The following is a 27,894-nucleotide window of genomic DNA, read 5'->3' as shown; positions in this document are numbered from 1 at the left end:
ATTTTTTTAGCTGATATATAAACCAAAAAAATACAATTACTTGCTACCATTTTTTTTTTGGAAAAGTCTTGAAATTTAAACAAAAAAATCAGACTTTTTTTTTTTCTTTTTAGTAAATTTGAAATGTATAGAGCCAAAAGATTATCTTCAAAATAAATATACACTTTTATTTAAAATAAAAATACTTTATTTTAGTTAAATAAAAATCTCACATTTTTCAGATTTCTTTGAAAATAATATCAAATTTTTTTACTTCTTTTAACTATAAAATACAAAATAAAACTTTTATGAAACAATTATTTATACTTTTGAAATAAAAATTTATTACAATTTAATATTATTTAAAAAAGGGCACTTAATTTGTAGAAAAGTTGTGAGGGGTTTGTTACCATTTTTTTGCTGTTTTGAGTCACTGTTCGACGTTTGTTGGAACACTATTCCGGTAGAAATGATACTGGAACAAAATCTTCTTCAAAATATTCCTTGCAGCATTCGCACGTAAAATTGCTCTAAAGGTACATAAAAAGAATATCGCTAAAATAAACGTTAACTAATGTAAATAGAATTAAATTGTTATGATGTAGCAATTTTACCTAAAACAAAATAAAGTTAGGCGCTACTGCAGTTTCTCCCCCCCCCCCCCCTTTTTTTTTTTTTTTATGATTGATTATGATAGAAAATTTTATGCTGATTCAGAAAAATATAAAAATATAGGCCTGAAAATCAACGGAAAGTGCTCTAATTCGAAGTCAAAGTTGTAAAAAATCCCACTAAAAACCCTAATATTCGCCATTTTTTTTCAAAACGCTTTCATTTTTAACGAAAACTAATTACCGTTACATTGCGCAATAAACAGACCTGGTTTCCATCAGCCTTTACATTACTGTTTTAAAGTATTATAACGAAATTGTTATAACGAAATGAAATTAATGGAAGATTTCAAATAAAGGTTGAACGTAGAATTTGAGAATGCAGACAAACTGATGAATAATTATCATTGTATCGTACGCTGGTTTTTTTATTAAAAAAAAATGGTTTAAAGGTTACTATTTCTAAATTTTACATGTGATAAAACAACAATGAACTAAGTTTCAAAAGTTCTTCTTTTAGGAAAAAAAACTGTTGATTTCTTTTTTAAAATTTATTACAAAAGTACATTACTTGCAATATAGTTTATTCTCTAATAAATCAAAAAACGGCTATTTTCATTGCCACAAAAACTTGCGCAAGATAAACATACTTTAACAACTTTTTTAACGTAAAAACCATGCTATTAATGTATTGCTTTTGTCAGCAAAAAGATCATTAACTTATTAGTTTCAAAATGGCGAATATTAGGGTTTTTAGTGGGATTTTTTACAACTTTGACTTCGAATTAGAGCACTTTCCGTTGATTTTCAGGCCTATGTTTTTATATTTTTCTGAATCAGCATAAAATTCTCTATCATAATCAATCATAAAAAAAAAAAAAGGGGGGGGGGGGGGAGAATGCAGTAGCGCCATAAAGTTATATTTTTTGCATATAATTTTGTGATAATAATCTACGAGAAGTGAAATTTTTTTAACGGGTGACAACTGAAAAACGAGACTGGATTTAACACACATATCTTTTTTAAGGTATAAGGTAAATCAAAAAGGAAAAATATTTAAGAAATTACTTTTATTCTAGTTTTTATCTATATAATCAGTTACTTTCAATTAAACCATTCCTTCTGACTTTAATCCTAGTATAGGCTGAGCTAAATTCCACATGAGCTCAACTCTGTATGAGCTCAATATCAATTTTATTAAGGCAATACTTGATTCTAGAGCATAGTTTTTTAAGATTTTCTGCATACCAATTATTCTTGTAGACAAGGCCTTTCAAAATACTCCAAAAATTTTCGGTAGGATGACATTCTGGCTAGTTTGCAGGGTTATTCACTTTCTCAACAAAATGCACTTTTTTCTTGTTTAGGTATGTGATTACTGTTTTTGCATAGTGAGATTATGGTAAATTGGGCCAGAATACATATGCAACATCTGAAGGATACTTATCCATGAATGGAATAAGTCTCTTCTTAATGCATTTGTTTAAGTTGATTTTTTAATTTACAGCCAGTGCACTAGGCACAAAATAGGGCTGAGAAATGCCATTTTCAGAAAAAGCAATCCATAGAAGAAATTTTTTTTGAAACTTTTGTTTTGTTTGGCATCTAACTGTAAATGGAGTAGATTTTACATTGCTAGTATAAAACATATAATTTCTATTGATATTAGAGTGATTTAACGTGAAGTAAGACTCATCATCAATGATTGGTTTATAATTTTTGAATTTCTGATACAATTGACTGCACTTAGTTCTAGCAACTGTTTTTTGCTGGTCAGAATGTTTTGGAAATATCTTTTTTTTTCTTGGTTTAATTTTTGTCTTTTTCTTTTTTAATGTTTTACTAAAGTGTTGCTGAGTACAATTGAACTTTTTAGCTGCCTGTCATTGAGAAACTCTGTCTTTATGGTCAAACATAAGTTCGAGCCTTTTAATTTTTGTCTTAGCCATTTTTTTTAGCTTTTCCTCCACTTCCTTGAACTCTTTGATAACCAGATTCCTTTTCAGCACATTTAATTATCTTGTAGATAATATTATTAGGTATATTCTCAGTTTTAAAGTAGACATAAGAGAACTTTTTACCAGCATTTCTGTAATTTAAATAAAATTCATACACACGTTTCCTAATCTCTTCTTGTTTTGAACTTTGTTTTTTATTTATTTTTCTATAAAAAATAAAAAAACATAAAATATTTAAAAACTAGAATAAAAATACTTTCTAAAATATTTTTCCCTTTTTGTTTTACCTTTTACCTTAACAGAGATGTGTCTTTAGATCCAGTCTTGCTTTTCAGTTGTCACCGATTGTTATTATTATTTTATTGTTGTTGTTGTTGTTGTTGTTGTTGTTGTTGTTGTTGTTGTTATTATTATTATTATTATTATTATTATTATTCCATAAATCTAATAATTTCCTTGTGTTAGTTATATTCCATACAAATTTATTTACAGGAGATGCAACAAGAACAGTATTAGCTATGCTATCATTAATAATGTCTTGATCTGTATGCTGAGACATTGTGGAAAATTTAAGTTACTAGATTCTATGTATTAGTTTATTACTTAAAATATCAGCATCGGCTGAAGATTTGATAGAGTTTTTTTTTTATCTAAAGGTTGGGATTATGTTTTTCAATTAGAACCCAGCAGTAATTGAACCCCGCATTATCAGATTTATCTTAGAACTGGTCAGTTATTTTTTAATAATTTGTTGGCTTTTTTCATGGAAGAAAAATTGGTTAGTTTATCTAGAACATGCTCGTAATTGTAAAAATGCTATGCTTTATTGTTGTAAATCTGAAAGCAGAATATCTCCTCAGTATTGGACGAATATTACTGGTGAGATTCCTCTACCTAAGCTGAAAACATTAGTATCTATTAAGCGTAAATTGGATGAAGGTACTTCTTTAAATGAGATAATGGATAATGAGAATATTTTCCGACTTGGCACACTTATAATAGATCATTATCTACTTATGTTGCATTTAAACAACCCAAATGAAAAAAAAACATTTGTTTGGTATTTGTTTGGAGAACCTGGTGTCTGGAAATCTTGATTAGCATTTGATACTGCAAAGATTTTATACCCTCATCAGTTGCCTTATTATAAAATGAAAGGTCAGTGGTGGGATTTATTTAACAATGAATTGGTTGTTATTTGGGAAAACTTTTGTGGCGACTGTTATGAAGCTCAGGAATTATTCAAGCTTACCAATAGGTGTGATTATAAAGTTCAAATAAAAGGGGGTTTTATGGATTTTAAAAGTAGAGTAATTATATTTACATCAAATTTAGATTCAATGTGTTTATATTGTGAGATTATCAGTGCTCCTTTAGAACGCGGTTTAGATTGTAAATTTAAAATTTTATCATATGATGGTTTAACTATTAATTATGTTGATTGTAAAGATAATGAGCAATGTTATTTGCCCAAGGATGATTTTATGCAGTATGTAAACAAAGATTTTGTAAGAATAACACAAATTTAAATGAAATATATTTAATCTGCACCAAGAATGTCTACATCTTTAAATTCTATATATACATTCATTTGATATTTTAATTTATCTGTTGAACAATCTCTTTGTGGCCAAAAGACTAGTCCGCACATGGTCATTATGTCATTTTCATTTTTTTTCTTCTACACTCAGCCATTGCAATCTTTTTTCATCCGAATTTTGTAAAGGATCTTTGAATTTAATTGGGTTTTCTCCGTTATACCTTGATGTTATCTCCAGCAATGGATATTTAGCGTATATTCTTATAGGTTTGTCTCCATATGATAATCTATGTACTGCATTTGGTTCATCTTGAAAAAAAGTGTATTTTTGGATACTGTCTCCATGTATATATGTTCCTGTTGCTAAGATGATACTTGGTCCAAATTCCTTGGTATAATATAGTTATACTCAAAAGGTGCATTAGCGGCCAAAGTTGTCCCATCAGATTTGATTTGGTTCCAGCATGGCCCATTGACCCTGCAGATCTTGAGCGATACCCATGTAAGCCTGAAATATCGGAATACTTTAATATATCTTCTTAAATATATAAAACTTAATATTGTTTTTAAGCTATAATTCATTGCTGTTTGTGTTCCATCTGTTAAATAGTTTTTATCTAGAAATCCTTGTGCTATTAAAGCTCTTGTTTTGAATATTCCTCGTCCGAATGTTTCGTGTGTTGGGATTCCGAATTTTCTTCTTCGGTTGATGTATCACTAAAAAGAATAAGTAAATTAAATCTGGCAAAAAAAAAAAGAAAGAAAGAAGTTCTTGACAATTGAATTAAAGGTTAAATTTTACAGTTATACATTTTTTATATATCTAAATACTTTTGCATTCAATGTAATTAATTATATCATGCGTATTCTAGAAGAGATATATGCCTAACCCCTACACTATTCTCTACAAAATTGTTATTTCACTTTAAGATTGCTTTAAGCCTACTACATTTTGAAAGTGCAACACGCAACTTCTTTTTAATGATAGTAAAAGGATAACACAATGTAAATCATATTTCAGTTTAAGCTAACAACATAACATCAACTTTGTAAAAAGTTTGAGTTGCTTTAACATTAAATATAAATCTTACAGTCAACCATTTAATAATAAATCAAGTAATACGGATTTTACACTCTTGACACTTTCATCTGTTACATTTTTTTGTGTAACATGTACTCACTTTTTCTGGATAAACATTAAAGATAGTTAATATCAGCGCCATATTTTTTATACGAAAACATAGAAATATTCCAGAATATTTAATTGTTCTGGGTTAGCAGGACGGTACAAAAGTTCCTCTTGTGTTCAGTAAATTTTTGTCCAAGTAGCGCTCACACCAGAGTATATTTGTTCACGTTCCATGTTCTAAGGAATGTTCCATCAAATATTCCCTCGTGTGAATAATAAATATAAGTGAACTAAATCTTATAATCTGTTAACTACAGTATAATTCCTAATAGATATTAATACATATTAGGAATTATGATAAAATTAACGGATTACAAGATTTAGTTCACTTTTTACAAGTTTCATTTGAGTGGCTAATTAGAAAAAAATCTTTAATTCTACATTTATACGGCGAAACAAGAAATCACAATTTTAGATAGCAAAACGAGAAATGATAAAACTCGCCCTTATGTAAGGTAGACCTACCAAGAAGTATATCGACTGCGTCTTCCTTTTAAATTTAAAAAACAGAGTTTGAACTTGATTGAGCATTGCGCACAATTTTTGCATTTTTTTAGTTCATTCTGCATTCGCATTTTAGTTTTATTACATTGATTTAAAAAAAAAAATGAATTCAAAACATTTATATGTTATGTATGGAATACTTAATGCTGTTTGCTTGAATCTTTACTTCAGTAAACGTAAGTTTCTGTATCACATTCATCTCAACATAAAATGTATCAAAGTTTAATCGCCAAAAACCAGTTTCTTTGAAACAAGAAGAAGTAATGAGCTTGAACGAAAATTTTATTCAAGTTAAACTTTGTTAAAAAAAAAAAAAGTTTTTCAAAACTCTTTAATTTCATTTGTGTCAAATATTTATAATATTAATTGAATAAAAAACAAATATTAAAAAAAAAAAATGTTTCTAACTGTTAAAGAAATTTATCACATTATTTACAAAATTAGAACTAAAATCCAGTGGGTTTATCCTCGGTTTAATAAGAACAACGATCCTTTTTAGGTGTAAAAACTGTGCGGTTGTAGTTTGAATCCAGAGGGTTTTCCTCGGCTTTATAACATTAGTACTTAATTTATAGGGCTTACAAAAAAAGACTGGATAAGTTTTGCACAACCGAACTTAAAAACAACGACCCCTTATCGGTATAAAAACTGCGCTGTTGCTGCTGACAGTGAACTATGCTCGTCATTTGGAGTTGACATCATAGAGAAGGGTGGAAATGCAGCAGATGCATTTATAACAACTCACTGTTGCACTGAGCTCGTAAACAGCCATTCAACAGGCCTTGGTGGTGGAGGATTCATAGTATATTATAATCGCCAATCAGGTTTTGCAAACTTGTTTGAGTTGAAACTTATTCTTTCCCATCTACTTGAACCTTTGTTATTTCAGAATTTGAAAATTATCTATTAATTTTAGGAGAATCACAGTCTTTTGATTTTCGAGAGACCCTTCCCAGCAAAAGTTATTTAAACGGTAAAAAGCAAGATTTTTTAGAAAATTTTTTCACCTTTTTTTACGTATATGTATTTGTAATTTAATGGAGAAGTGTTTCAAATTCATTCAAAAACTTTTATCATAGACAGCACACGTGCTGGTAATCAAATTCTTGTTCCTGGAGTATTAAAAGGTTTATATGCACTCTGGAAAAAGTTTGGTAGCAGAAAAATTTCGTGGAAAAATCTTTGGGAACCTTGCATAAAACTTGCTCAAAAAGGCATTAAAATTGGGTCTGCGTTAAATAATGCAATCAGTCAAATGAAATCAATAGACGACATCACTCTTAGGTAATTGATGATACTTTAATAAATAAATGAAGAAATCTGGATTTAAATTTCCTTAACTTTCAAGTTTTTTAAAAAAAAGTTTTATGTACTTTCGTGTACCTTTTACTATTTTATAAAGGTCTCTACTTAAGGTCTCTACTTGAGCATAATGGTCGAAAACTTAGATATGGAGGAACAATTAAAAGAGAAACGCTGGGGGAAACATTTAAAAAAATTTCAAATTCACGAGATGATAGTGTATTTTATAAGTGAGTTATTTTGAGTGCAATATAACTTTACAAAATACTTTCCCATTGTATTATTATCGTTTTGTTGACGTTTTCGTAGTCGTTTGTTTGTCCTTTTGGATCTTGCTTCTGAAAGACAAAATATCGTTTAGAGGTAAAATCGCGAAGCAAATTCAGAAAGATATAATTCTAAATGGAGGATCTATATCGCTAAAAGACTTACGAGATTACCGCGTTGTTGTAAGGAAGCCTCTTATAACTACGATTAGAAATTTGAAAATGCTGACCACAGCAGCTCCATCAGGAGGACCACTTGTATCACTTGCATTAAAAATGATTGATGCATTCAATTGGACTAAAAATGATTTTGTGAAACACCCTGCTCTTATTTATCATAAAATAATTGAAGTATTGAAGTTTTCTTATGGACCGTATACATTTCTACAAGACCCTAAATTTAGTTCGATGACAGAGCAGGTGTAGTTATAGTTTTCATAAAGTTTTAATTAAAAAACTAAAAGTTTAATGAATTCTACTACTTATTACACGTAAAATTTGAGCTCTAAATTTGAACGTTAAAAAACTTACACGTGTAAAGTTTTATTTTATAGATAGCTAACTACATGGTTAATCCTTCGTTAGCTTTGCAGCGTTTTCGATTGATTGATAACACCTCTCATCCGTTCACATACTATGGACCTTACAATGAACTTAAAGTATTGAGAAAAGAAGGTACTTCCCATATTTCAATAATTGACACTGATGGTAACGCTTTAAGTGCCACAACGTCAATCAACAACTAGTAAGTATCTCATACGAAACCTGATACACAAAAAATAGCGAGAGAAAACAGAAATAGTAGCAACAACTTATTAGTAACATTATCAAATATTTTATATATATATATATATATATATATATATATATATATATATATATATATATATATATATATATATATATATATATATGTATGTATGTATGTATGTATGTATGTATGTATGTATGTATGTATGTATGTATGTATGTATGTATGTATGTATGTATGTATGTATGTATGTATGTATGTATGTATGTATGTATGTATGTATGTATGTATGTATGTATGTATGTATGTATGTATGTATGTATGTATGTATGTATGTATGTATGTATGTATGTATGTATGTATGTATGTATGTATGTATGTATGTATGTATGTATGTATGTATGTATGTATGTTTGTTATTAAGTTTTGGGGCACGCATTATGTCTCCTGAACTAGGAATAATTTACAACAACGACGCCGTCGAGTTTCATAAAGAATGGCGGCATCAATTTAACATCAAGCCGGATTATAAACAGCCTGGTAAACGTCCATTATCTCAAATGTCACCTATTATTATGCTTAATCAAAGAGGAGATGTCGTTGGCATTTTTGGTGCTGCAGGAGGTCGTTTTATACCCACATCATTAGTTCAAGTGAGGTTTTTTTAACACCTTTTTTTTCATTTTTTATTGTTAATAATTATACTTGCAAATCCTATTAATGATTAAAATCTAATAAAAAAATGTTTTAATTTGATTAGCTAAACTATGATTTATAATCTCTCAACAAAATTTGTAGAAAACATAAAAAGTAAGCCTAAAATAAGATAAAGTAAAGTAAAACTCAATTTAACAAAACATAAATTATACCTAATCGATGCGATTTTACTGATGTGTTTGACTTTTTACCAATTTTTTTGAAGGTGATCGTAAATTGGCTTTTCTTTCAAGACAATATTCGAGTCGCAATATCTAGGCCTCGTTTACATTGTCAACTATTTCCACCAACTATTGATGTCGAAGAAAGGTTTTCGACTGAACTTCTCAAGAATATCATGAAGTACCAAGTTGGCAATAATAACAAAAGTAAAATCATAACAGGTAAACAATCGGTTTTCTTTTGTTTAAATGGTTTATAAATGAAACTTTCAAGTTTGAAGTTTTTTATAAATGCAATCAAAAAAATACAGCTAAGAGCATTAATTAAATTTAAGAGTATGGCCATTTAAGTGCACCGTCATTTCGATACCGTAAGTTTTTTGGTATTGGATTGGTGTTTGAATTTCTTTATGATTCTAAGATTAACTACAACAGAAGTATTTAACAAAATACAAACTTAAAAGAAAGTTAGTTTTTGATCCAGATAATTCCCTGTCAGTTGAGAATAACTCTTCCACTCTTCTCTTTTCGTTTTAAAAATACTAATCTAATTTTACATTTACTTTTGAAAATTAAAGAGTCTTCTTAGCTCTTCTAAAATTAATTTGGTGATAAAGCATTTTTGCTTGTAAAATTAAGTGAAACATTAATTTTCTTTTAATTCGCGAGTTCATGGTAAATAATGAAGCATAAGCTGAAATCTTTAAAATTTTTAGACTACAAAACAAACTGGTTTCAAAAAAGTATACACCTAAAATTTTAAATATGGATGATTTATGTGAAAGTTTTAAATGAGATGAACGAGAATTTATATTTGAAAAACGGGTTCGACGGAGCTTCAAGTCAAAGTATTTACAACAAAAATTTGATAAGTTTACCGAAGAAATAAAACAACAAACTACAGAACTTGAAAAATCCAGAACTGAAAACACCAAAAAAAGAACTCGAAAAATCCAGAATTGGAAAAGAGAACTTTCTTTAAATTTAGGGAAAAATTTTATTAACATCCCAAGGAAGTCTCATTATTAACATTCCAAGGGAGTGCTTAGAAACAGAAATGACAAAAAAACTTTTAGAATACCATTTAAGTACTGTTAGATTTTCTCTGAAACAACAGGAGTTATTTAAGAAAGGGAGTTAACAAGGATTTTGGTATAGAAGTTAAAAAGAGATCGTACCCAGCCCTTATAAAAATATCCGTTGGTTACCGTTACTGATCAATTTCGAGTTTACTGAACTGATATAGCTAAATTTTTAGTTATGGTTAAAATTTTAACTACGGAAAGTATGGTTGGAGAGTAACGCTATCCAGTATTCACAAAATTCTAAAACATGGTTGCTGCATTTCAAAACAAGGTAAATTTGCGCAAAACGTTGAGAAAAATAAGGAACAACAGTTGAGGAAAATAAGGAACAACAGTTGAGAAAAATAAGGAACAACAGTTGAGAAAAATAAGGAACAACAGTTGAGGAAAATTTAAGGAACAACAGTTGAGGAAAATAAGGAACAACAGTTGAGAAAAATAAGGAACAACAGTTGAGGAAAATAAGGAACAACAGTTGAGAAAAATAAGGAACAACAGTTGAGGAAAATAAGGAACAACAGTTGAGGAAAATAAGAAACAACAGTTGCGGAAAAAAAGGAACAACAGTTAAAACTTTTGAGGAACTTAAACAACCATATGATCAACCAAAAAATTGAAGTGTATCGAAAAATATTCTTCCGTAAATAACGATAGTGTATATTTTTTAACTAATGAGTAATAATGATAAATTATTTATTATGATTATCTGGTAGAGTGTTCTGAATGTCAATTCAAATATTCTTAAGTAAAATATATAAATATATCCATTTGTGATCCACTAAAAAAAAATTTCAAAAGTAAATTAGAACTTGTATATCTTAAAGAAATATTACTGAAAAAAAGTTATAGAAAAAAGTTAACAACTAAAAATAAGTTTTTGTTTTTTTTTCTTCTATATTAGTAATCTGTAATTTTACTTAAAATGTTTTTTTAACCGATTTGATGTTTCCATATTTTTAAAATAACTTTTTTTATAGATGAGATAATGGGCGTTGTTCAAGCTATCGTTGTCTCTGATGGAATTCTCTATGCGGATAGTGATTACAGAAAAGGTGGATTACCAGCAGGCTTTTAAACGGTGGAGTTAGGCAATTATTACGGAGTATTTTACATATTTTAGCTTGAATGAAAATTGGTTTCTTTTAGCATGAATGGCCAATTGGTTTAATTCTGAAATGTAATTTTCATCGGTTGAAAGCATTTTAAGCGTTGATTCTTGTACAAGATATGAAATCAAAGAGAATAATTTTTGATTTTTTTAAGCAAAATAAAAGATTTATAAATTACTTAATATTAAGATTAAAAATCTATAAGTGCGACAGTTGTGCAACAGTAAGTCTTTTTATTTAACTTTAATAGGATTATCTTTTTTTCTTTCTTTATTTTTTTCCCGATAGTATTACAAAATTGTTTGGAAAAAGAAAAGTGATTTATAGTCTTTAGCAGTTATATAAAACTGTTGATTCCAATTTTTCTCTGCAAGTAAGAGTTGCAATTATAAATGTCTTGGAATAAGATGAAGCAGTAAATTCAAATTTTATTTTTTTATTTTTGTATTTAAACGCTTTGAGAAGGGTTTATTTAAGTATCACTCTTTGATTCGCTAAATATACTTTTAAACTATTAAATAAAGTTTTAATCGCTTTTAATTTTGAAATTTGCAAAGTCTCACTTATTTTATATTTCATTTAATGAATTATAAAACACGAAGTTACCCTGCTGTGAGAGAGTCATTTTGTAGTAAACGTTGTTTCATAATATACTATGATGAACTTGTAATATGTTTTATAACACATATTATTAATAAATATACCTAAAGACTACGTGGTATCTCAAAATCGTAGTAGAAACCTTAAAAAACAATTGGTTTGCGAGAAATCCAAAAACATCTCTTTTTTAGAATCGAGGTGTTTTTTGGTGATCGAGGCGGCACTTTTTAAATTTAATTTTCACCTTTAATGATATTTTTTGGCTGAAAGTTTTAAAAATGAAAGTTAAAATAGAAAATGAAAATAAAAAAAGTTTACAATAATAACTTATTAAAACCTTTTCTCAACTTAACTCTGAATTCACAGGGATTTCTTCAGCCCTAAATACATTTGTATAATGATAGATATAAATAATGATATAACAGAGATACTCTGCTTTGCTACATATATGCCTTAGTGTATAGTGATTAACTAGGCATCTCCAAAATCTGATGCCAAATACATTTTTTTAGTATAAATATATTTAGTTTTGCACAGATAAAAGATTTTCTTTTTTTTTTTTTTATCATTTTTCTTATTTCAATGAATTTTCCCTACTTAACTTTAGAGACTTTCTTGCTACTTGTGGAAATTTTTTTCTTTGTTTTAAGTTGATTAACTGAGCATAAAATCTTTACAAGGTGATTTGAGTGATGAACTTTTATAAACCAAATACAAACTTCATAAGGTAATTTAGAAGTGTGGCCATCAGGACAACCGTAATAAATTGTTAAAACTTTTTCTTAGCGGTAAATTTAATCCAGGAACTTGTAAGCTGCTAGAATTTAACAGCGGTCTTGCCTGCTTTTAGTGATAGTTAAAATTTGTATAAATTTTCAATCTTTTGAACAACTTTGACCACCATCTTGTAGGTAATACCTAGGCATCAAAACATTACCGATTCTTCTTGTAATTAAGAAAAAAAAAATTTATCAATCAGAAATTGTTATCAAATAAACATATATATGGATGTAAGTTGTTATTAAATAAACATATATATGGATGTAAATTGTTATTAAATAAACATATATATGGATGTAAATGTAAGGCAAAGAGCTTAAGTGTTTTTTTGTACAGTTTTTACTTCTTTTTTTTTTGCTTTTTTGTTGTTGTGACATGTTAGTTTTTAAGATATATATCTTAGATTCTTGTTGATAAAAATTCCTGAACTTAAAAGTTCTTGAGCTAGCTCTGAGTTAAAAGTTTTTCCATCAGTTTTTGAAACCAAAAGCAACAAGTCAAGTTTGTCGAGAGACCAGAAGTTGGAGTTGGATAAAAATTTTGTAGCAACAATCACTGATGGTGTTGGTATCATGAAAAATTTGGTTGTGAGATTTTTCCTCCTAAGATTACCTGTCTGTGATTTAACATTCTTTACCTCTGCTTTTAGATCAAAATGCTGCAAATTTATTATGAAGGTCAAACAAATTAGAGTATTGAGGAAAATCCAATCTTGTTTACAAAATGAGTTTTTGGAAATCAAATATCAACAAGACCAATTTGAAGTAAAAATAAGAAAACCAAATGTCACATCACAAAACCTAAAAATTAAAAAAAAATTCTTTTTTAAGAGTTTGCTTCATTTACTAGGAGTCAGAGCATCAAGTTTACCCCAAAAGTGAGTTTCTTTGATTGTATGAGTTTAGTTGGTTTGATTGGACAAGGTGCGGCAGCGATTCTCAAACTTTTTAGAACATTTTTAAATGAATTTTTATGTCACTAAAAAATTATATTCATGGAATATCAATAAAAGAAAAGTTGAAGATAAATGCTTTTTCCACCTTAAGATTCAATTAGGTCTCCCTTTTTTTGATCACTGCCACAAACCTAGGACGGAAGGACTGGTAGGTGCTGATTATATACTCCTTTGAAATTGAGTTCCAAGCACGGGTGAGTGCTTGGAACTCAATTTTTGAGTGGGTCTTTTTGCAAGCCTTATTCTCAACTACGCTTCACACTCTGTAGTCAAAGGAATTCAGATCAGTGCCGGATGGTGGCTAAAAGTCTTTGGGTCACCATTTGGCCCCGATCAAAATTAGCCATATTTTCCTGAAGATATTGTTAGGTTTTTCTGGACCCATGACAAGGTGCAATATTCTGTTGAAGATTTAAAATTGCCTTCTGGGAATGTTTTTAACAGCCACGGTACTACATAACGGTTTAGCAAGCTGATATACGCATCAGAGGTAACTTTTCTTTTTCTTTGGTGTAGATTTTTGGACATTTCTATCCATTCGAAGCGATGAATCCAAGCATCATGACGGACTCTAGGTGCTTGGTATGACACACAGGTGGTGCTCTGTCTTTTTTTACTATTAACGAAACGTCGTTTTTCTGCTGACTCAGATGCTTCTTTAATCGCTCGAATCTCAAAGTTTATAGTCTTTCTGTCAAAAGTTGGCATGCAGGGCGGGCCAAAAAAACTTTTCCAAGTGTTTTTAGAGTTCTTCTGATTGTCCTCTCCATCAACATTGAACAGTTTTGCTGTATTTCTGATGGACATTGTAGAATTCTTTTCAACATATTTTTTAAGCTTTTCAGTGAACTTTTTTATCAACTTTTTTTTCACTGGAGAGGGCGTTTGGCCCTCTTTTAACTAAAATATTTTTATTAACAATTTTATTCAAATTTAGACGTTCATTGAACTGTAATCAATGAAAACAAATGGCAGAAGTTTTTTATTTACATCATGAAACCTAGCCAAAAATTAGTCCGCGAATCACTGCCACATCCTGTGAGTAGAGCCCTGAATAAAGTAAAACCCTCGTATTGTCAGTTCTACTTACAAACAATCAAAAGGAGTGGAATCATAGAGTTTTTTGGATTGTTTTAGCTTGATTTTTAAAACCTGGAAAATAGATTTGTTAAATTACCCGAGATTAAGCATTCGCTGAGTGAATTGTTTTTACTTAAAATGGAAAACTGGGTCAGTAACGACGTTTGGTTTTTCCGTTAAATTTCACTTAAAACGTCAAACTTAAGTTACGAAACTCCACATCAAAGTTAGTTCTTGTTTTTTTTTTAGTTTTGTTTTAACCCTTGAAAACATTGGGAGACAGTGCACTTTGATTAAAACGCCAAACTAAAGATACATTAGGAAAAAAAACAACTTTCTCCATTGCTTATTCCCAGCCTATTCTATAACTTGTATAAGGTAAAAATATTACGATTGCTATTAAATAGAATAACCCAGCAGATTTTTTTTTGACAAATCGTTTAAACTGTTATGGAAAAAGTCGATAGAAAAGGAAAAAAAAAGTCTTACAAGGCTAAATTCAAGTTTAAAATTGCTCTTAAACCTTTTTTTTTTTTTTTCAAGGGTTTAAAGGGGTAAAAACTTTGAAACCTTAGCATTCATCTTGTTTTTTAAAACAGTAAATCACATCTTTTTTATGAAGTATTTATATCCATGATAATAAAAAAAATTAGGCGGTACAAATTAATTCTGAAATATACCCTATAATCATTATACTACTACAACAATACCAGACACAACCCAAATCCTGTTTTATTAGAAGCATCAATATCTAAAGGAGTTATAAAAAAAAAGAAAGAGATTGTTTGATTTGTAAAAATATATTAGATATACTCAGATAAATTTTTCTATATCTTTTAATATACTAAAACTCATTTTTGTCAAAGCATGTTAGTTCTTTCAGTATCATCTCCTGTTCTATAATAACAAAACCTAATACTATGTAAAATATTGCAATGAAAATACTATGTAAAATATTGCAATGAAAAGGTCTCAAAAGACACAGGTTGTCTTTAGGAGAATATAAAAGTAAAAAACTTTAAAATTTTAGTTTTTAATGAATATTCTTAAGCTTCATAATATTTCTTTGCTGCATTCTGAAATTGTTCCAAAAATATGAATGTAAAAACAGTATGAGGAGCAATACGCAGATAACATGGTGTGAAACCTTTCCAAAGAGCAAAGAAGCCTTCTTTTTTTAAAACAGTAATCAAAACCTCTAACCCATTTTTATACTCAGGCTTGCCATTAATAACTTTCATGCTTTGAATTCTAGTTTTTACAATATCTGCTGGAAGTGATGCCCATGTTGTTGCTAGACCGCTGACCATGCTTGCAGCAAAATGGCACATAACATTATCCTCAAAATATTTAGTCTGAAGGAGCATTTGCTTTGATTGGGCATATGTAGCCAGTTGTGCTGCATTAACAAAGATTGCTCTGACCACAGTGGGAGTACAGCCTCTCCACATTGTTAATATTCCTTCTTCAGATGCAATACGAAACAGCGCATTAAACACATTTTTATAACCTCTTTGCTCAGACTTTGGTAGCCTTCCATCACTAGTCATTCGAATTAAAGCAATTTCAGCAGGTGTTCCTACAAAAGCTCCAACAGCACCAGCTATCATTCCATACAAACATTTTTGACCAAAAGTTACATTCCCATCAGCACCTTTAAAGGTATTACTAAGATTTGTGTAAATCCCTAATCTTACTGTGGTGTAGGTTGCTTGCCTTAGTAAACCAGCTGATAAACCATTATACAGGGCAAAAACGCCTTCATTTTTAGATATGGTAAAAAGAGCATGCACTGCAGTTTTGTGTTCCTTTGCTGCACCTGCTATTCCACTCATTTGCATCCTTGTTTTAACTAAATCCATTGGCTGAACTATACATGTTGCAGCCATCCCTGCAGCCCCACCCATCACAAATCTTATATATTTTGGAATCGAAGATTCTGTTGTCATTTTTTTAAACCTATGCAAACAAACAGATATATATATATATATATATATATATATATATATATATATATATATATATATATATATATATATATATATATATATATATATATATATATATATATATATATATATATATACATATATATACACATAATCAAATTTTAGTATATATAGTCTAGTTCCAGCTTCATGAGTATGTAAATAGCTATTTCCAATAATAAAAAAAAAAAAAAAAAAGCATAGTTATAGAATACCGACCATAAGAATTATTATATAACGTGGTTAAGGACTGGAACGTTCAGATACGCCATCAGTTAGTGACGTTTTCTTGCGGTCCGGCCGCCCTTCTGTTTTGTTTTTTGTTTTGTTTTTTATTTTGTGAACTATAAACTTTAAAATCAGAGCTGAGCAACCGATAGTTTTTCTTAAGTCCGTTATCTGATTGTCCGATATCCGATCGTTTCCTAATTCACTGGTCCGAAAATCGGTATTCCGCTTGTCTGGTAGTTAAAAAAAACTCCTTCCGGTACTCATGTGTACTAAGGCGGGAAACCAGTTTTTTTCTAAAAAAAAAGCCGATAGCTTTAGTTAAATTCGATTGGTTGTTTCGTTAATAACTTATGCACACCGCGGTAAGCTTCGCTACCGAGAACTTTATAATTTAAGATTATGCAAACCGTATTTGGCGTCAATAATTTCTTTTGTATATATAAGCAATTTTTAAAAAACAGTTCTGTTGCGAATGACGCATAAGATAATTTATATAATAAATTTACCGAAAACTACAGCCGAGAATTTTGAGGATATATAACCGAGTAAAATACAACCGAGACTCATTTTTATTACATTTGTCTTTGGCGCAACCGAACCATAATTTATTTATAAATTTTTATTACTTTTTAGTGAATACGATTGCAAAATGTTCACATAAAGTACGTGACAAACCTTTTCACTTTAGCGTTTGTTATAAAAAAAAAGCAAAGTTTTCTTATTGTAAAACAGAAAAAATTGGGTTTTTTTTAATTTGAGAGTTGCATGGTAGTTTGAAAGACTTTGTCACGATGTGGTTTTATGTATCAAAGCTCAACCAATTTTCTGAAGTTTAATTTAAGCAAATTTGAGCCCTAGCCTTTGTGCGCGAACATGTTTTGCAGAAAATATTGGTTTTATTCTAACCCCAACTCTGTCCTGGAGGTTGCTTATAAAATATATATTTTAATTGCATCAAAAAGTGCATTGAAAAACCTTTCCAACGATACCAAATATGTTGCTTTTTTTTTGGCTTTTGAACGAAATATCAACTAAAGCATAAATGCAGTTTTCGCTGAAAAAAACCTGGTTTCCCGCCTTAGTACATTTGAGTAGTCCAATAAACTGGTAGTTTTTAATTTTTTGCGGTACTCTAGAATCTCACTTGTTTTGAAATTATTATGAATAGAATTTTTTGGTGAAAATCAGAAATTTTATTTATATTGATATATAAAAGTGGCTGAATTTTCATCATAATTTAAAAAGCTCTTAATACAAACACTAATATCTTGCAAATAAAAATAATATTTCTATACTTAAAATTAACCAAATTAAAAAAAAAAAAGACAATTTTACCTCTTTTGCATGATATTGCAGAACGAGTTTTTATATAGACTCTAAACATTCTTGAATAGAAAGGTTTGTTTGAGTATTTGATTGGCAAAATTGTGAACTATATTATCATGTCGTCATTTTAACTTATTTTAATTAAATTGTAAAAACGTTTTCTTGCAGAATTTCTTCTCAAAAAAAAATTTTCCAAGTAATTTATTTTCGCAAAAAAATTAAACGCCTGGCAATTAATACAATCTCATTATCTTGGATTTATTTTACACTTTCCTTAATGCAAACAAGAATGTGCATTTATCGATTATTTTTGACCAATACAAACTAACTGTATAATGATTCACGCAGTTTATGGTTTGTCTGTATATATTGATAACACAATCATCATCATCATCATCATCATCATCATCATCATCATCATCATCATCATCATCATCATCATCATCATCATCATCATCATCATCATCATCATCATCATCATCATCATCATCATCATCATCATCAGAAATGGTTACAATTTTTAAGAAAATATTTTAATGTCTTCAGTTGGCGCTAGAGGGCTGAGTTTTTAAGAAAAAACACTGTTTAATGAGTTTCTGGCAAACAAGGTCTGCAGTCCATAATGTACAATTAAAATTATGTGGAAAATATTTTTGAAAAATGTTTAAAGTTTAGCTGTAATAAAGTTCAACTATCTGATCCATTTGGATCTGTCTCAAACTGTCTTTTTGTGTTGAATAAAGGCATTATTTTTTGCGATGCAAGTCTTGCACGAATGAAGTCGTCTCTTTTAGCCAAACCGCAAACTTGATCTGAAGCTTCGGTTACAAGTTTGATGCATCTCTCTACTCCTTGAGTATGGCATGGAAAATGCTGCACATCTGAAAGATAACCATTTGTTAACATTTCAATTAGATTTTCATCTGAAATGTGAGTGGTAATCGGAGGTTCATTTAGTTCACATTTTTTCCAATCAATTAGATCTACATGGTCTTTTGCTTCAAAATTGATTTCTGGTATAGAGAACTTTCGGACTTTGTTTGTTTTCATCGATCTTGCTTTCATTATCAGTTTTAATGCCAATTTCCTCACATTTGGGCGAGTATCCGATATCATAGCAAGAAGTATATTTTCTGGATATCATAGCAAGAAACATGTTTTCTGGATGCGCAAAAAAACCATTCCTTTGTATAACTGGATTGATGATACTTTTCATTTCACTACTGGCATACCTGGATGAATTGATGAATTGATTCTTTTATAGTTTTTCGTATATTTTTTTCCTTGATTTTATCAATTACTAATGCTGTATTTTTTCTTCCATCAAAATACAAACCTTCTAACATTTGAATATTTTCATGGTCTAAATGTTGCATTTTAAGTCTGTTTTTCTTTCGTTCTCTTTGAATCTTGTTTTTATCAATTACTTTAGATTTGTCTCCTTTTGAAATTATGTTCATATCTTCCAGCACAGCACACGCTATAAATGCAGCACCTCTGCTTGAAACACCTACTCTATCGCAGGCTTGTGCTAAGGATAGTAACGGTGATCTCATTTGTTCGGTTTTATCTTTTCCGTTCCATTGCGGAAAAGATAAAACTGTAGCTTGCGGCTTTTAGCTGTGCCTAAATAATCAGCATCTGATTCTGAGTCAGTATTCCAAATCACAGTGTCATCAGAGTCAGAATCTTGAGATATAGAATAAAAACTTGAATTCTGAATGCGGCTTGATGATATTGCTTGAGCTTCAATACCTGTAATAGCTAAAGACTGTATTGATGGGTTAGACAGTAAGGGGCTGTTTACTCTTAAAGTACTTTGAATATCGAGTCTTTCCATATACATAATTCTCATAAATCTCTGATCGCTGATAAAATCATGTTCTTTCTCTGGTATCTTCTTTACTTTTTCACAGATGCATTTAGAAAAATCAAGGCATTTGCATGCTGCAACGTCAAATTAAGTATTTTCTGCATGCTTTTGAAATGTTATTATTTTGGACTTTAACTTGTCTGTTTGTTTTGTTTTGTTAACGGACTTCATAATATTTCTATACTTTTGATTGTAATCAAGAAATATTTTTACAATGCGTTTATGAGACACAGTAGGTACCGATGCTTTTCTCAATAAATTTTCTATTTTGTGCGCCAAATTTTCCGATATTTCTTTCAAAGAAGGTTGTTTTCCACCACTTTCCACTCTCATTTTCTGCATTGAGAAAAGATAACTTAGCGTGACATTTTTGTATCTTGGCAAGACATTTTCACGTAAGTCTGCTGGTGAACCGAAGATAGGACGAGAAGACTTTTTTCTTGTTGTTACAGCAGCAGAAGACATTTTTGCCATTAAAATTTTCTTTGAGTTCAATCTATTTTAATAATAAACAGATGTAAATCAGAACTAATAAATTATAACCTGTGCTTTTTGCTCTTTATCTGAATATTTACTAAATAAATGTTTTGATTATATACACAATTTGTGGTAAATAATGCTGATGGTGATGGAAATAAATGACGTAAACAGTGACGACAAGTGAAAGCATCAACAACATAATTTAGGGCCTGTTTATATGGAAAGCGGGCTGGCTCGCTTGCCGAGATATCGACGTCATCAATATTTTAACATAATTTTATTTTGTGTTTATATGAATAAACGAGCTGGCCCGGATAGCGATCCGGGCTAGTTCGTTTATTCATATTAAAAAAATAATATCTTATTATAAATCCAAATTCAATGTTTGTTAAATTTTTATGATATTTTTATAATAATATTTTTCCTGCGGATTACGAAAAAGGGTTGCCTTTTTTAAGTTCAGGCAGAAATCTTGAATAACTTTCCTTTCATTTTTTCTTTTTTTTTTTCTTTAATGTTCTAATAAAATATATTTTTTGATTTTTAAAATTTTATTTTGTTCAGCTAATGTGTCAGTTTTGGAGCAAACCTTTCCTGACTCATATCAAGCTATTGAAAAAGATGTTTTTGTGGTGCCCATCACCAGAGATGCTTTAAAGAAAAAGAGAGAGTAACGAACATCTTTAAGGAAAGTTTTGTTGTAAACTACTTGAACTCAAAGTTTCTGCTTGATTTCACATAAAAATCTTAGAACTCAATAAAGAACTTTTTCCTCTATGAATATCAAAGTTTTAGATTTCATCATAAAAGAACTGGGTAATAAAAATCATTTTGCATTCTTCGAAATTTTCGTTTTCGTTTACATTTAATATTTATTTTATTGGCTCATTGTGAATAAAAAAAACATCAGCCGAACATATCCTAAAAACTTGCAAATATTCATACATTATTTGATTATTTTGTAATGTTTTACTAAAGGTTTGCTAAAAGTTTATTTTTTTTTTTTTTGTTTAAAAAGAAGAGAGCTGTGTATTGCTGTGTACCTTGCTGAATATGTTTTTAATAAGTTAAAATGAACATATAATATATGTATGTGGATGAGCGTTAATGCATATTTGTTAGCGCTCGAACACACACGCACGCACACACACACGCATATTTGAAAGCAAGCTGATTCATTCTTTACTAACTGATCACAGCGAAATCAATATTTGGATTAGTCCAAAGCTCAATTCAAGATATGCAATTACAAAATTAGCAAGATATTAAACCGACCAAGATATTAAATAGATAAATGGATATATGAAATAATAGATATATGAAATGGATATATAAGAAAATGGATACATGAAATAATGAATAAACGTATATGGATATATCCAAAAATGTGTTTTTAGAAAATCGGCCATTTCTTTTGTTCGCAAACCTTTACAAAAGCAGTTAAGCTTTGCAAAAGAAATAGTGTAAATAATAAAATCCATATTTATTCACTACTTTTCATCGTTTCGACGATGTTAACTTTATCAAATAAACATCAAATGAAGTATGAAGCGTAGTAAAAAAAAGACGAACAGATAAAAATATCGCTGTGAGTTTCAAACAATTTCTCATACCTCTCTCTTTTTTTTTAATTTGTTCTGTAATTTGCACTAAAACTCCGGCTTTAATTTACAACAACGAAAACTCCGGCTTTAATTGAACATAATTTAGCCGTCCGTCTCTGTTTACAATGAGAAGTTTATAACAGTTTCTTTTCAAATGTTTTTGTTAAATCTTTTCTCGCAAATTTAATTTGTTCTACAGTATCTTAATTTAACAAGGAGGTTTTACTTTTTAGATTAATCCATGGCAGCATTACGTTTGTGGGCCATTATATTGATTGCATCAGTAGCAACACTATCAGCTTTAATATTCGCTATAATATTATATAAAGTGAGTAACATTCTTTCAATGGATTTCGTGGTCTAACAAAATATATATTTTACTGTTATACGTAAAAGTGGCGGTGTCATAACCATAAAAAATGTAGAAGCAAAAAATAAGAAAGGATTTAGTTAAAAATTAAGAAACTTAAATGGATTTAATATATGTATCATAAGCGTTAAGTTAGTATTATTAAGAATATATGAAACCAAATTATCATTATCATTTACATATCCAATAAAATAGTTCATCCCAACTTTGTTCCCAGTGTCTTTTTTTGAAAATAATTTAAATACAAGACTTGTCCAAGGTTATAAGTTTTTAACGCGTCGTTTAAAACGGTCAAACATTTAAAAAAACACTTGATCCTTGACCCACTAAATCTTTTTAAAAAAAAGCTGTTGTAAATTAAAACGGTGTTAAAAAATTTATCTTAGATTTGTAAAAGACGGAACAAGGATTTGTTCCCCTGGATTGACAAGCTTGGTATCCCTTTTGCTAAACCTGGTCAGCCTGAGGAAGAGGAAACTAAAATTGATACTTTAAGACCACGCGTCCAAGTTCCACTAAACCGAGTAAGGATTGCAAACGAAAATGAAGGCTTCGATAAAAATGAGTTTGAAGAGAAATCTTCAGAAGAGGTTTCAAAAGTTTTTAATTAACTTTTTATTGGATGACAAAAAAAGTTTTAATTTTGTTATTCGTGGCTTAAAATAATTACAGCGAAAATAAAACAAATCTTTATTATTTTAAAAACTATTATAAATAAGTTTGCATGAAAAAATATTTAAAAAGATTTACTGCTCAAATTTTTATTTCTTTACGCAAAAACTCCTATCATTAATTCTGTTTTGTAGTTTTGCAGCAGAAATCCACGTTAATATTCAGATAATTGCAAAAAAAAATCCTCATATACAATTTTTTGTTTTATTTTTGTAATTATTATTTTCTTTTGATATTTTGTGTAGGTGGCCGAGGAAATTAACCCTTTTAAAAGGTTGGACCCGTTGGGGATTCCAAGAGCAAGAAGAGCGGGTGATAATGTTGAAGGAATGAAGCCACCAACAAGCCCATTGCCTAGTCCGTTACCAGCCATTTTTGTTGAAGACGTAAATATAGACGAACTGGAATTTCATGAAAAATAGAGTTTATTTGGGAAATCAAAACAGCAACAAAAAAAGTTTTGTTAGCTAAAGATTTGAAAGTTGGATTCCCTTCATTCTGCAATTTCAAAACGAACAATTTACAGTTTGTGCGAATGTTATAGTTGCAGTTCCCAGACTTCCCTGCTGATGGTGCAAATGTGTTAGTGAACCTCAGTGTGACAATCGACAACAGAACAAATAACAATCTCGTAAAAGTTTTATTTTGAAAACATCTGTTAAAAAAATGTTTGAACAAAAATTCGTTTCAGATGTTGCTAGCTTGCATCAAGTTAAAACTAAAGCATTCCAAATCAAAAAGTAGAAATTTGATGTTGTTTTTCTCCTTTTTTTTTTTTTACTTGACTTTATCATGTATAAAGTTAGATACAAACTGTATTTAATTTATTACGCTGTTATCATTCCCAAGATAAAAGCTTTTGTTTATTTCTCCGGATTTGTTTAATGAACAAACAAATAAAATAATTATCAACATCGCGGTAACAATAAAGAGTAAAAAAGCATTTTTTTTAAACCATAAAGTTAGAGATACAACTTAAATTAAATTAGTTTACGTGACTTTATTTAACCGTGATATTTACTTATATTTCTTTGGCATAAAAGCAATGAAAAGAAGTTAGAAAAAATGTGATCAGAAAAAAATGTGATCAGAAAAAAATGTGATCAGAAAGAATGTGATCAGAAAGAATGTGATCAGAAAAAATGTGATCAGAAAAAATGTGATCAGAAAAAATGTGATCAGAAAAAATGTGATCAGAAAAAATGTGATCAGAAAGACTCCAGGAGTTCCATTTCTAACATTGAAGCATATTTTTAATGATAAAACGCAACTATGAAAATAACTTTTAAAAGTTACGTATCCATTGTGTATCAAGTTGCTCAGCATGGTTTGATCATTCCTTTTTCATCATCCCGTTTGATCCTTGATTTCTTTTATCACTATGAACCATTACTCTGTGACCTAAAATATTTAATAACGAATATAAAAATAAAATAAAAAAATGCTTCACTAATATATAAAAAATCTTATATAAATAGCATTAACTAATAAATAATATATAAATAGTTTAAGACAAAAACTATTATATTTACCTTTTTCGGTTGTGTTTGATGCATCTAAGTGCTTTCCAAAGGTATCAAAAATATTATCAAGGTATCAAATGGCAGATTGATTCCTTGACAACGGTGCCATTTGTCTTTTAACTGGGTTATAAGGATTACTGTCTAATGCATGTGTAAACACGAACGCGATATCGAGGTTGTTACTTTTGAATTGTCTTACACATATTGATAGTCTGCTGTTTTTTGAGGCTTCGTTTGGTCCACTATTTACTAAAATAAAAGCAAGTGGTTTGACATTTTCACTTAAGTTTGTGCAACATTTTGAAACTCCTCCAACAGTAACATTCTTATTTAATCAGGTATTACTTTTGAGGGTTTTGAGGTTCAAAAAATTAAGCTACGAGCCCCTATTATGCAGTTATAGAAATTTTGAACTTGGCAGTTAGAAATTTTAGAGAGATTTAAATTTTGAAGGAATTTAGAGAGATTTAAATTTTGATTGAGAGGATCAAAGCAAAAAGCGTTATTTTAAAAGTAATCTATTGGGTCAGCCTCAGCATTTTCCAGACCATCACACGGTGAGGATGACTGTTGTTTTAGTACAGCCTGAATGAATAATATTTACTTTATTTATTTTAAGTTACAGCGTTGAAAATATTGAGGTCTACAGCCAGCTTGCATGTACTTTTATGTAGTACAGTACTTTTGTGTGAGCACAACTCTTTTGTTTGAAAATTTCTGCTAATGATGCAATAGGAATGTATGGGAATGATACGCTTTCCAAGTTTCGAAAAGCTCATTCATTCCCTCTACTTCTCATTTATGCAAGTATTGCTAGTTGTAATGGATTACGAAAACACATGTTTTACTGCGGATTAAAGGAGAAAATTGCTAATGTAAAAAAAATACAAAGTATTTGCAAATCCATCTATGCTTAAACAATCTTATCTTTTTTTTTAATTTTTTCTAATTATTCTGGAACCTTTGATAATCATTTGTAGATCGAAATCGGCAGGTTTTGGGTTTTATCAAAATCTAATATCAAAAAACTTAATGGAAAATTGGCGAATATTTGTAAAAATATGCAGATATGTTAGACTTTTGATTGAAGACAGAAATTAGTATTCCAGATATTCGACAACAAATAGTAACGAGTACGATCGATTACTTGATAGTTTAAGGGTAGTAATCCACATATTCGACAACAAATAGTAACGAGTACGATCGATTACTTGATAGTTTAAGGGTAGGAAATCAGCGAATATTGGTGTATGCTAACAAATGGGTTTTGGTGTTAAATGTCGGAAAATTTTTAAAAACATGTACTCATTCTCTGATCGTTTGTAACCGATAATAAATTACAAGCCTTACTTGTTACTGATCTTTTACGACTTTCTCATGGTAAAAACAATCGCAAGTGAGCATATGGGATTATCTCTTTCATATGCCAAGAATCAGACAATAATCAATAATACTCTTAAATTATGTTTGTCGACTAACTGGTGATGAGAACCAACTAATCGCTTAACAAATAACAGATTAGCTTGCCTAATGTAACTAGTACAGTAGGTACCTTTTACAGAATTACAAATATTTAAGATTCTTAAGAAACTATTTAATAAAATACAATTGGTAAAAATATTTTTAAGTAGAGATCTGTTTTTTAAAAACAATGACGTCTAACTGAACTGAAAATTATTATCATTACTGCAGCTGAACAAAGCAAATATTCTAGATATTTATCCAATGAGTACACTCCAGCCTTTAAATTTAATAAAATATCATATGTTTAATTATCATATTTCGAGCTTCTAATATCAAAAATAAGTAAATTAAATGGGAGGACTTTAAGTCTGATATAAATCTAGCCTTTTAAAGATTTTAAAATAAAATGCATCTTACATTTTGCTATTTCAGAATCTTCCTTTTTAATAACTAAATAAATAAGTACCTACTTTCTCTATCATCTACTATTTTTGTTAAAAAGCTACATTTGCAATGTTTTCTTTGCAGCAAATTAACACAAAAGGTGTGTTAACCGAAGTTTTGAAATTTTATTTCATTTTTAAGGTTAAGATACAGGCTACTACAAATAAAACTAGATTAACCAAGGTTACTAACATTTATACCATGCTTTTTTTTTTAATTTTTTACCTAAACTTCTTTGAGGCTACAACATATCTCTGAGGTACATTTAATGGAGGTGAATATCCATCTGCATAAGAAGTATCCTCGAACAATACTGTATAGTCCATATCTTTAGTTTTTGGTACACTGTGTACAATAGCTTTATAAAAACAAGTTGTTTGAGGATAAAGAGCCAACACTGGCTGTTTTAGTTGGAACAATGCCTCATTATTGTATTGTGGATCAGCTTTGTACAAAGGCAATGGTATGATGCGTCGCCTACTTAATTGATGTCGTTCTTTTTCATTCTTGCCTTCTTCTTCTGAGTAGTCAATATCTTCTACTTCATATTTTCCTGTGCTTGGGTTGTAACTTAAAATTTCTGCTAAAATATACTGCTCTTCCTCATCAGGGTATTTTACACGTGCTGCAACATGATCTCCAGGTCGACAAATGTAACTTGCATCAGCAGGTATTGCCCCACATAGTGCAGGAGGATCACTATTTTGATCTTTCCATGTTGGTAAGTCAATCGCATTTTGTTGTAACAAAGACATTAGCACACCACGCCGCATTCCTTTTCTAGGCTCTTCTTGATACAATGTTTGATTCAAAACTTTAGCTTTATTTTTTGATGTTTTTTCATTGCTTAAAGTTTTAATTTCAGTAATCTTCTCCATTGCTTTTTGTATACATTCAGATTCTAGTTTAGCATCAGCAATGGCTGTTCGGTAAAGAGCTTTTAATTTGCTTTTGAAATATGCAGATACACGTGTTTCATGGCGCATTTTTTCATGAGTTTTATTAATATTTAGAAGATTGTCAGAATTTCGATTTCTTTCTTCTTGAATACGTAACACCATTTGGTGAAGCTGACGTAATGACTCTTTAGTGTTTGAAGATGAACTGTTAGCCATTTTATTATATTTGATTTACTAAACATATTACATTAGACACACAATATACATACATATATATATATATATATATATATATATATATATATATATATATATATATATATATATATATATATATATATATATATATATATATATATATATATATATATATATATATATATATATATATATATATATAGTTTTAAGTCAGTTTTACAAATGTATTTTAAGT

General features: G+C 29.5%; 4 protein-coding genes and 2 long non-coding RNA genes across 8 annotated transcripts; 3 read left to right on the top strand and 3 right to left on the bottom strand.

Annotated features, from left to right (window-relative positions):
• The first annotated feature begins 370 nt into the window (after window positions 1-370).
• LOC149888837 (uncharacterized) lies at window positions 371-4,099 on the top strand. The gene is made up of 2 exons (XR_016452508.1): window positions 371-515; window positions 3,041-4,099. It is a non-coding gene; the product is annotated as an uncharacterized LOC149888837 (long non-coding RNA).
• LOC149888836 (uncharacterized) lies at window positions 4,073-5,982 on the bottom strand. The gene is made up of 2 exons (XR_016452507.1): window positions 5,743-5,982; window positions 4,073-4,805 (listed from the first exon to the last, which is right to left on the bottom strand). It is a non-coding gene; the product is annotated as an uncharacterized LOC149888836 (long non-coding RNA).
• On the top strand, window positions 5,859-21,296 carry LOC149888834 (glutathione hydrolase 1 proenzyme-like). Its single transcript, XM_090087454.1, has 11 exons — window positions 5,859-5,957; window positions 6,357-6,605; window positions 6,698-6,754; window positions 6,861-7,065; window positions 7,197-7,313; window positions 7,445-7,769; window positions 7,904-8,094; window positions 8,525-8,753; window positions 9,023-9,200; window positions 11,041-11,395; window positions 21,050-21,296. The coding sequence occupies exons 1-10, from the start codon at window positions 5,885-5,887 to the stop codon at window positions 11,136-11,138; spliced, it is 1,722 nt and encodes a 573-aa protein (XP_089943580.1). The 5' UTR covers window positions 5,859-5,884; the 3' UTR covers window positions 11,139-11,395; window positions 21,050-21,296.
• Window positions 12,414-16,892, bottom strand: LOC149888835 (mitochondrial 2-oxoglutarate/malate carrier protein-like). The gene is made up of 2 exons (XM_090087455.1): window positions 16,795-16,892; window positions 12,414-16,546 (listed from the first exon to the last, which is right to left on the bottom strand). Exon 2 carries the CDS (start codon window positions 16,534-16,536, stop codon window positions 15,634-15,636), a length of 903 nt encoding a protein of 300 aa, XP_089943581.1. The 5' UTR covers window positions 16,537-16,546; window positions 16,795-16,892; the 3' UTR covers window positions 12,414-15,633.
• Window positions 17,085-27,714, bottom strand: LOC149888833 (SAGA-associated factor 29-like). Of its 3 annotated transcripts, XR_016452506.1 has the most exons (4): window positions 26,788-27,714; window positions 24,664-24,903; window positions 24,428-24,532; window positions 17,085-17,099 (listed from the first exon to the last, which is right to left on the bottom strand). XR_016452506.1 is itself a non-coding variant. In XM_090087456.1 (1 exon), exon 1 carries the CDS (start codon window positions 27,675-27,677, stop codon window positions 26,784-26,786), a length of 894 nt encoding a protein of 297 aa, XP_089943582.1. In that variant the 5' UTR covers window positions 27,678-27,714; the 3' UTR covers window positions 26,273-26,783. The 3 variants fall into 3 exon arrangements, 1 of the variants encoding a protein (XP_089943582.1); XR_016452505.1 differs by lacking the exon at window positions 17,085-17,099 and having other exon boundaries at window positions 24,001-24,532; XM_090087456.1 differs by lacking the exons at window positions 17,085-17,099; window positions 24,428-24,532; window positions 24,664-24,903 and having other exon boundaries at window positions 26,273-27,714.
• LOC145188844 (uncharacterized) lies at window positions 21,948-23,995 on the top strand. Its single transcript, XM_080065345.2, has 4 exons — window positions 21,948-22,073; window positions 22,323-22,417; window positions 22,846-23,049; window positions 23,377-23,995. Exons 2-4 carry the CDS (start codon window positions 22,331-22,333, stop codon window positions 23,551-23,553), a joined length of 468 nt encoding a protein of 155 aa, XP_079921471.2. The 5' UTR covers window positions 21,948-22,073; window positions 22,323-22,330; the 3' UTR covers window positions 23,554-23,995.
• Window positions 27,715-27,894: the final 180 nt, after the last annotated feature.

This window comes from Hydra viridissima, unplaced genomic scaffold (assembly GCF_058129835.1).
Source record: "Hydra viridissima isolate aposymbiotic clone 2 unplaced genomic scaffold, HvirCarnegie_v1 scaffold_5, whole genome shotgun sequence".
NCBI lineage: Eukaryota > Metazoa > Cnidaria > Hydrozoa > Anthoathecata > Hydridae > Hydra > Hydra viridissima.
This window is presented reverse-complemented; position numbering and strand designations above follow the sequence as displayed.

What these genes read in the sequence shown, in the direction of transcription:
- LOC149888834 (XM_090087454.1), top strand. Translation starts at nt 5,885, where the DNA reads ATGAATTCAAAACATTTATATGTTATGTATGGAATACTTAATGCTGTT. An exon ending in ATATTATAATCGCCAATCAG is followed by an intron (nt 6,606 to 6,697) that starts GTTTTGCAAACT and finishes TATTAATTTTAG; the next exon opens with GAGAATCACAGTCTTTTGAT. An exon ending in ATAGACGACATCACTCTTAG is followed by an intron (nt 7,066 to 7,196) that starts GTAATTGATGAT and finishes TCTCTACTTAAG; the next exon opens with GTCTCTACTTGAGCATAATG.
- LOC149888835 (XM_090087455.1), bottom strand. Translation starts at nt 16,536, where the DNA reads ATGACAACAGAATCTTCGATTCCAAAATATATAAGATTTGTGATGGGT.
- LOC145188844 (XM_080065345.2), top strand. Translation starts at nt 22,331, where the DNA reads ATGGCAGCATTACGTTTGTGGGCCATTATATTGATTGCATCAGTAGCA. An exon ending in TCGCTATAATATTATATAAA is followed by an intron (nt 22,418 to 22,845) that starts GTGAGTAACATT and finishes AATTTATCTTAG; the next exon opens with ATTTGTAAAAGACGGAACAA. An exon ending in AAGAGAAATCTTCAGAAGAG is followed by an intron (nt 23,050 to 23,376) that starts GTTTCAAAAGTT and finishes TATTTTGTGTAG; the next exon opens with GTGGCCGAGGAAATTAACCC.
- LOC149888833 (XM_090087456.1), bottom strand. Translation starts at nt 27,677, where the DNA reads ATGGCTAACAGTTCATCTTCAAACACTAAAGAGTCATTACGTCAGCTT.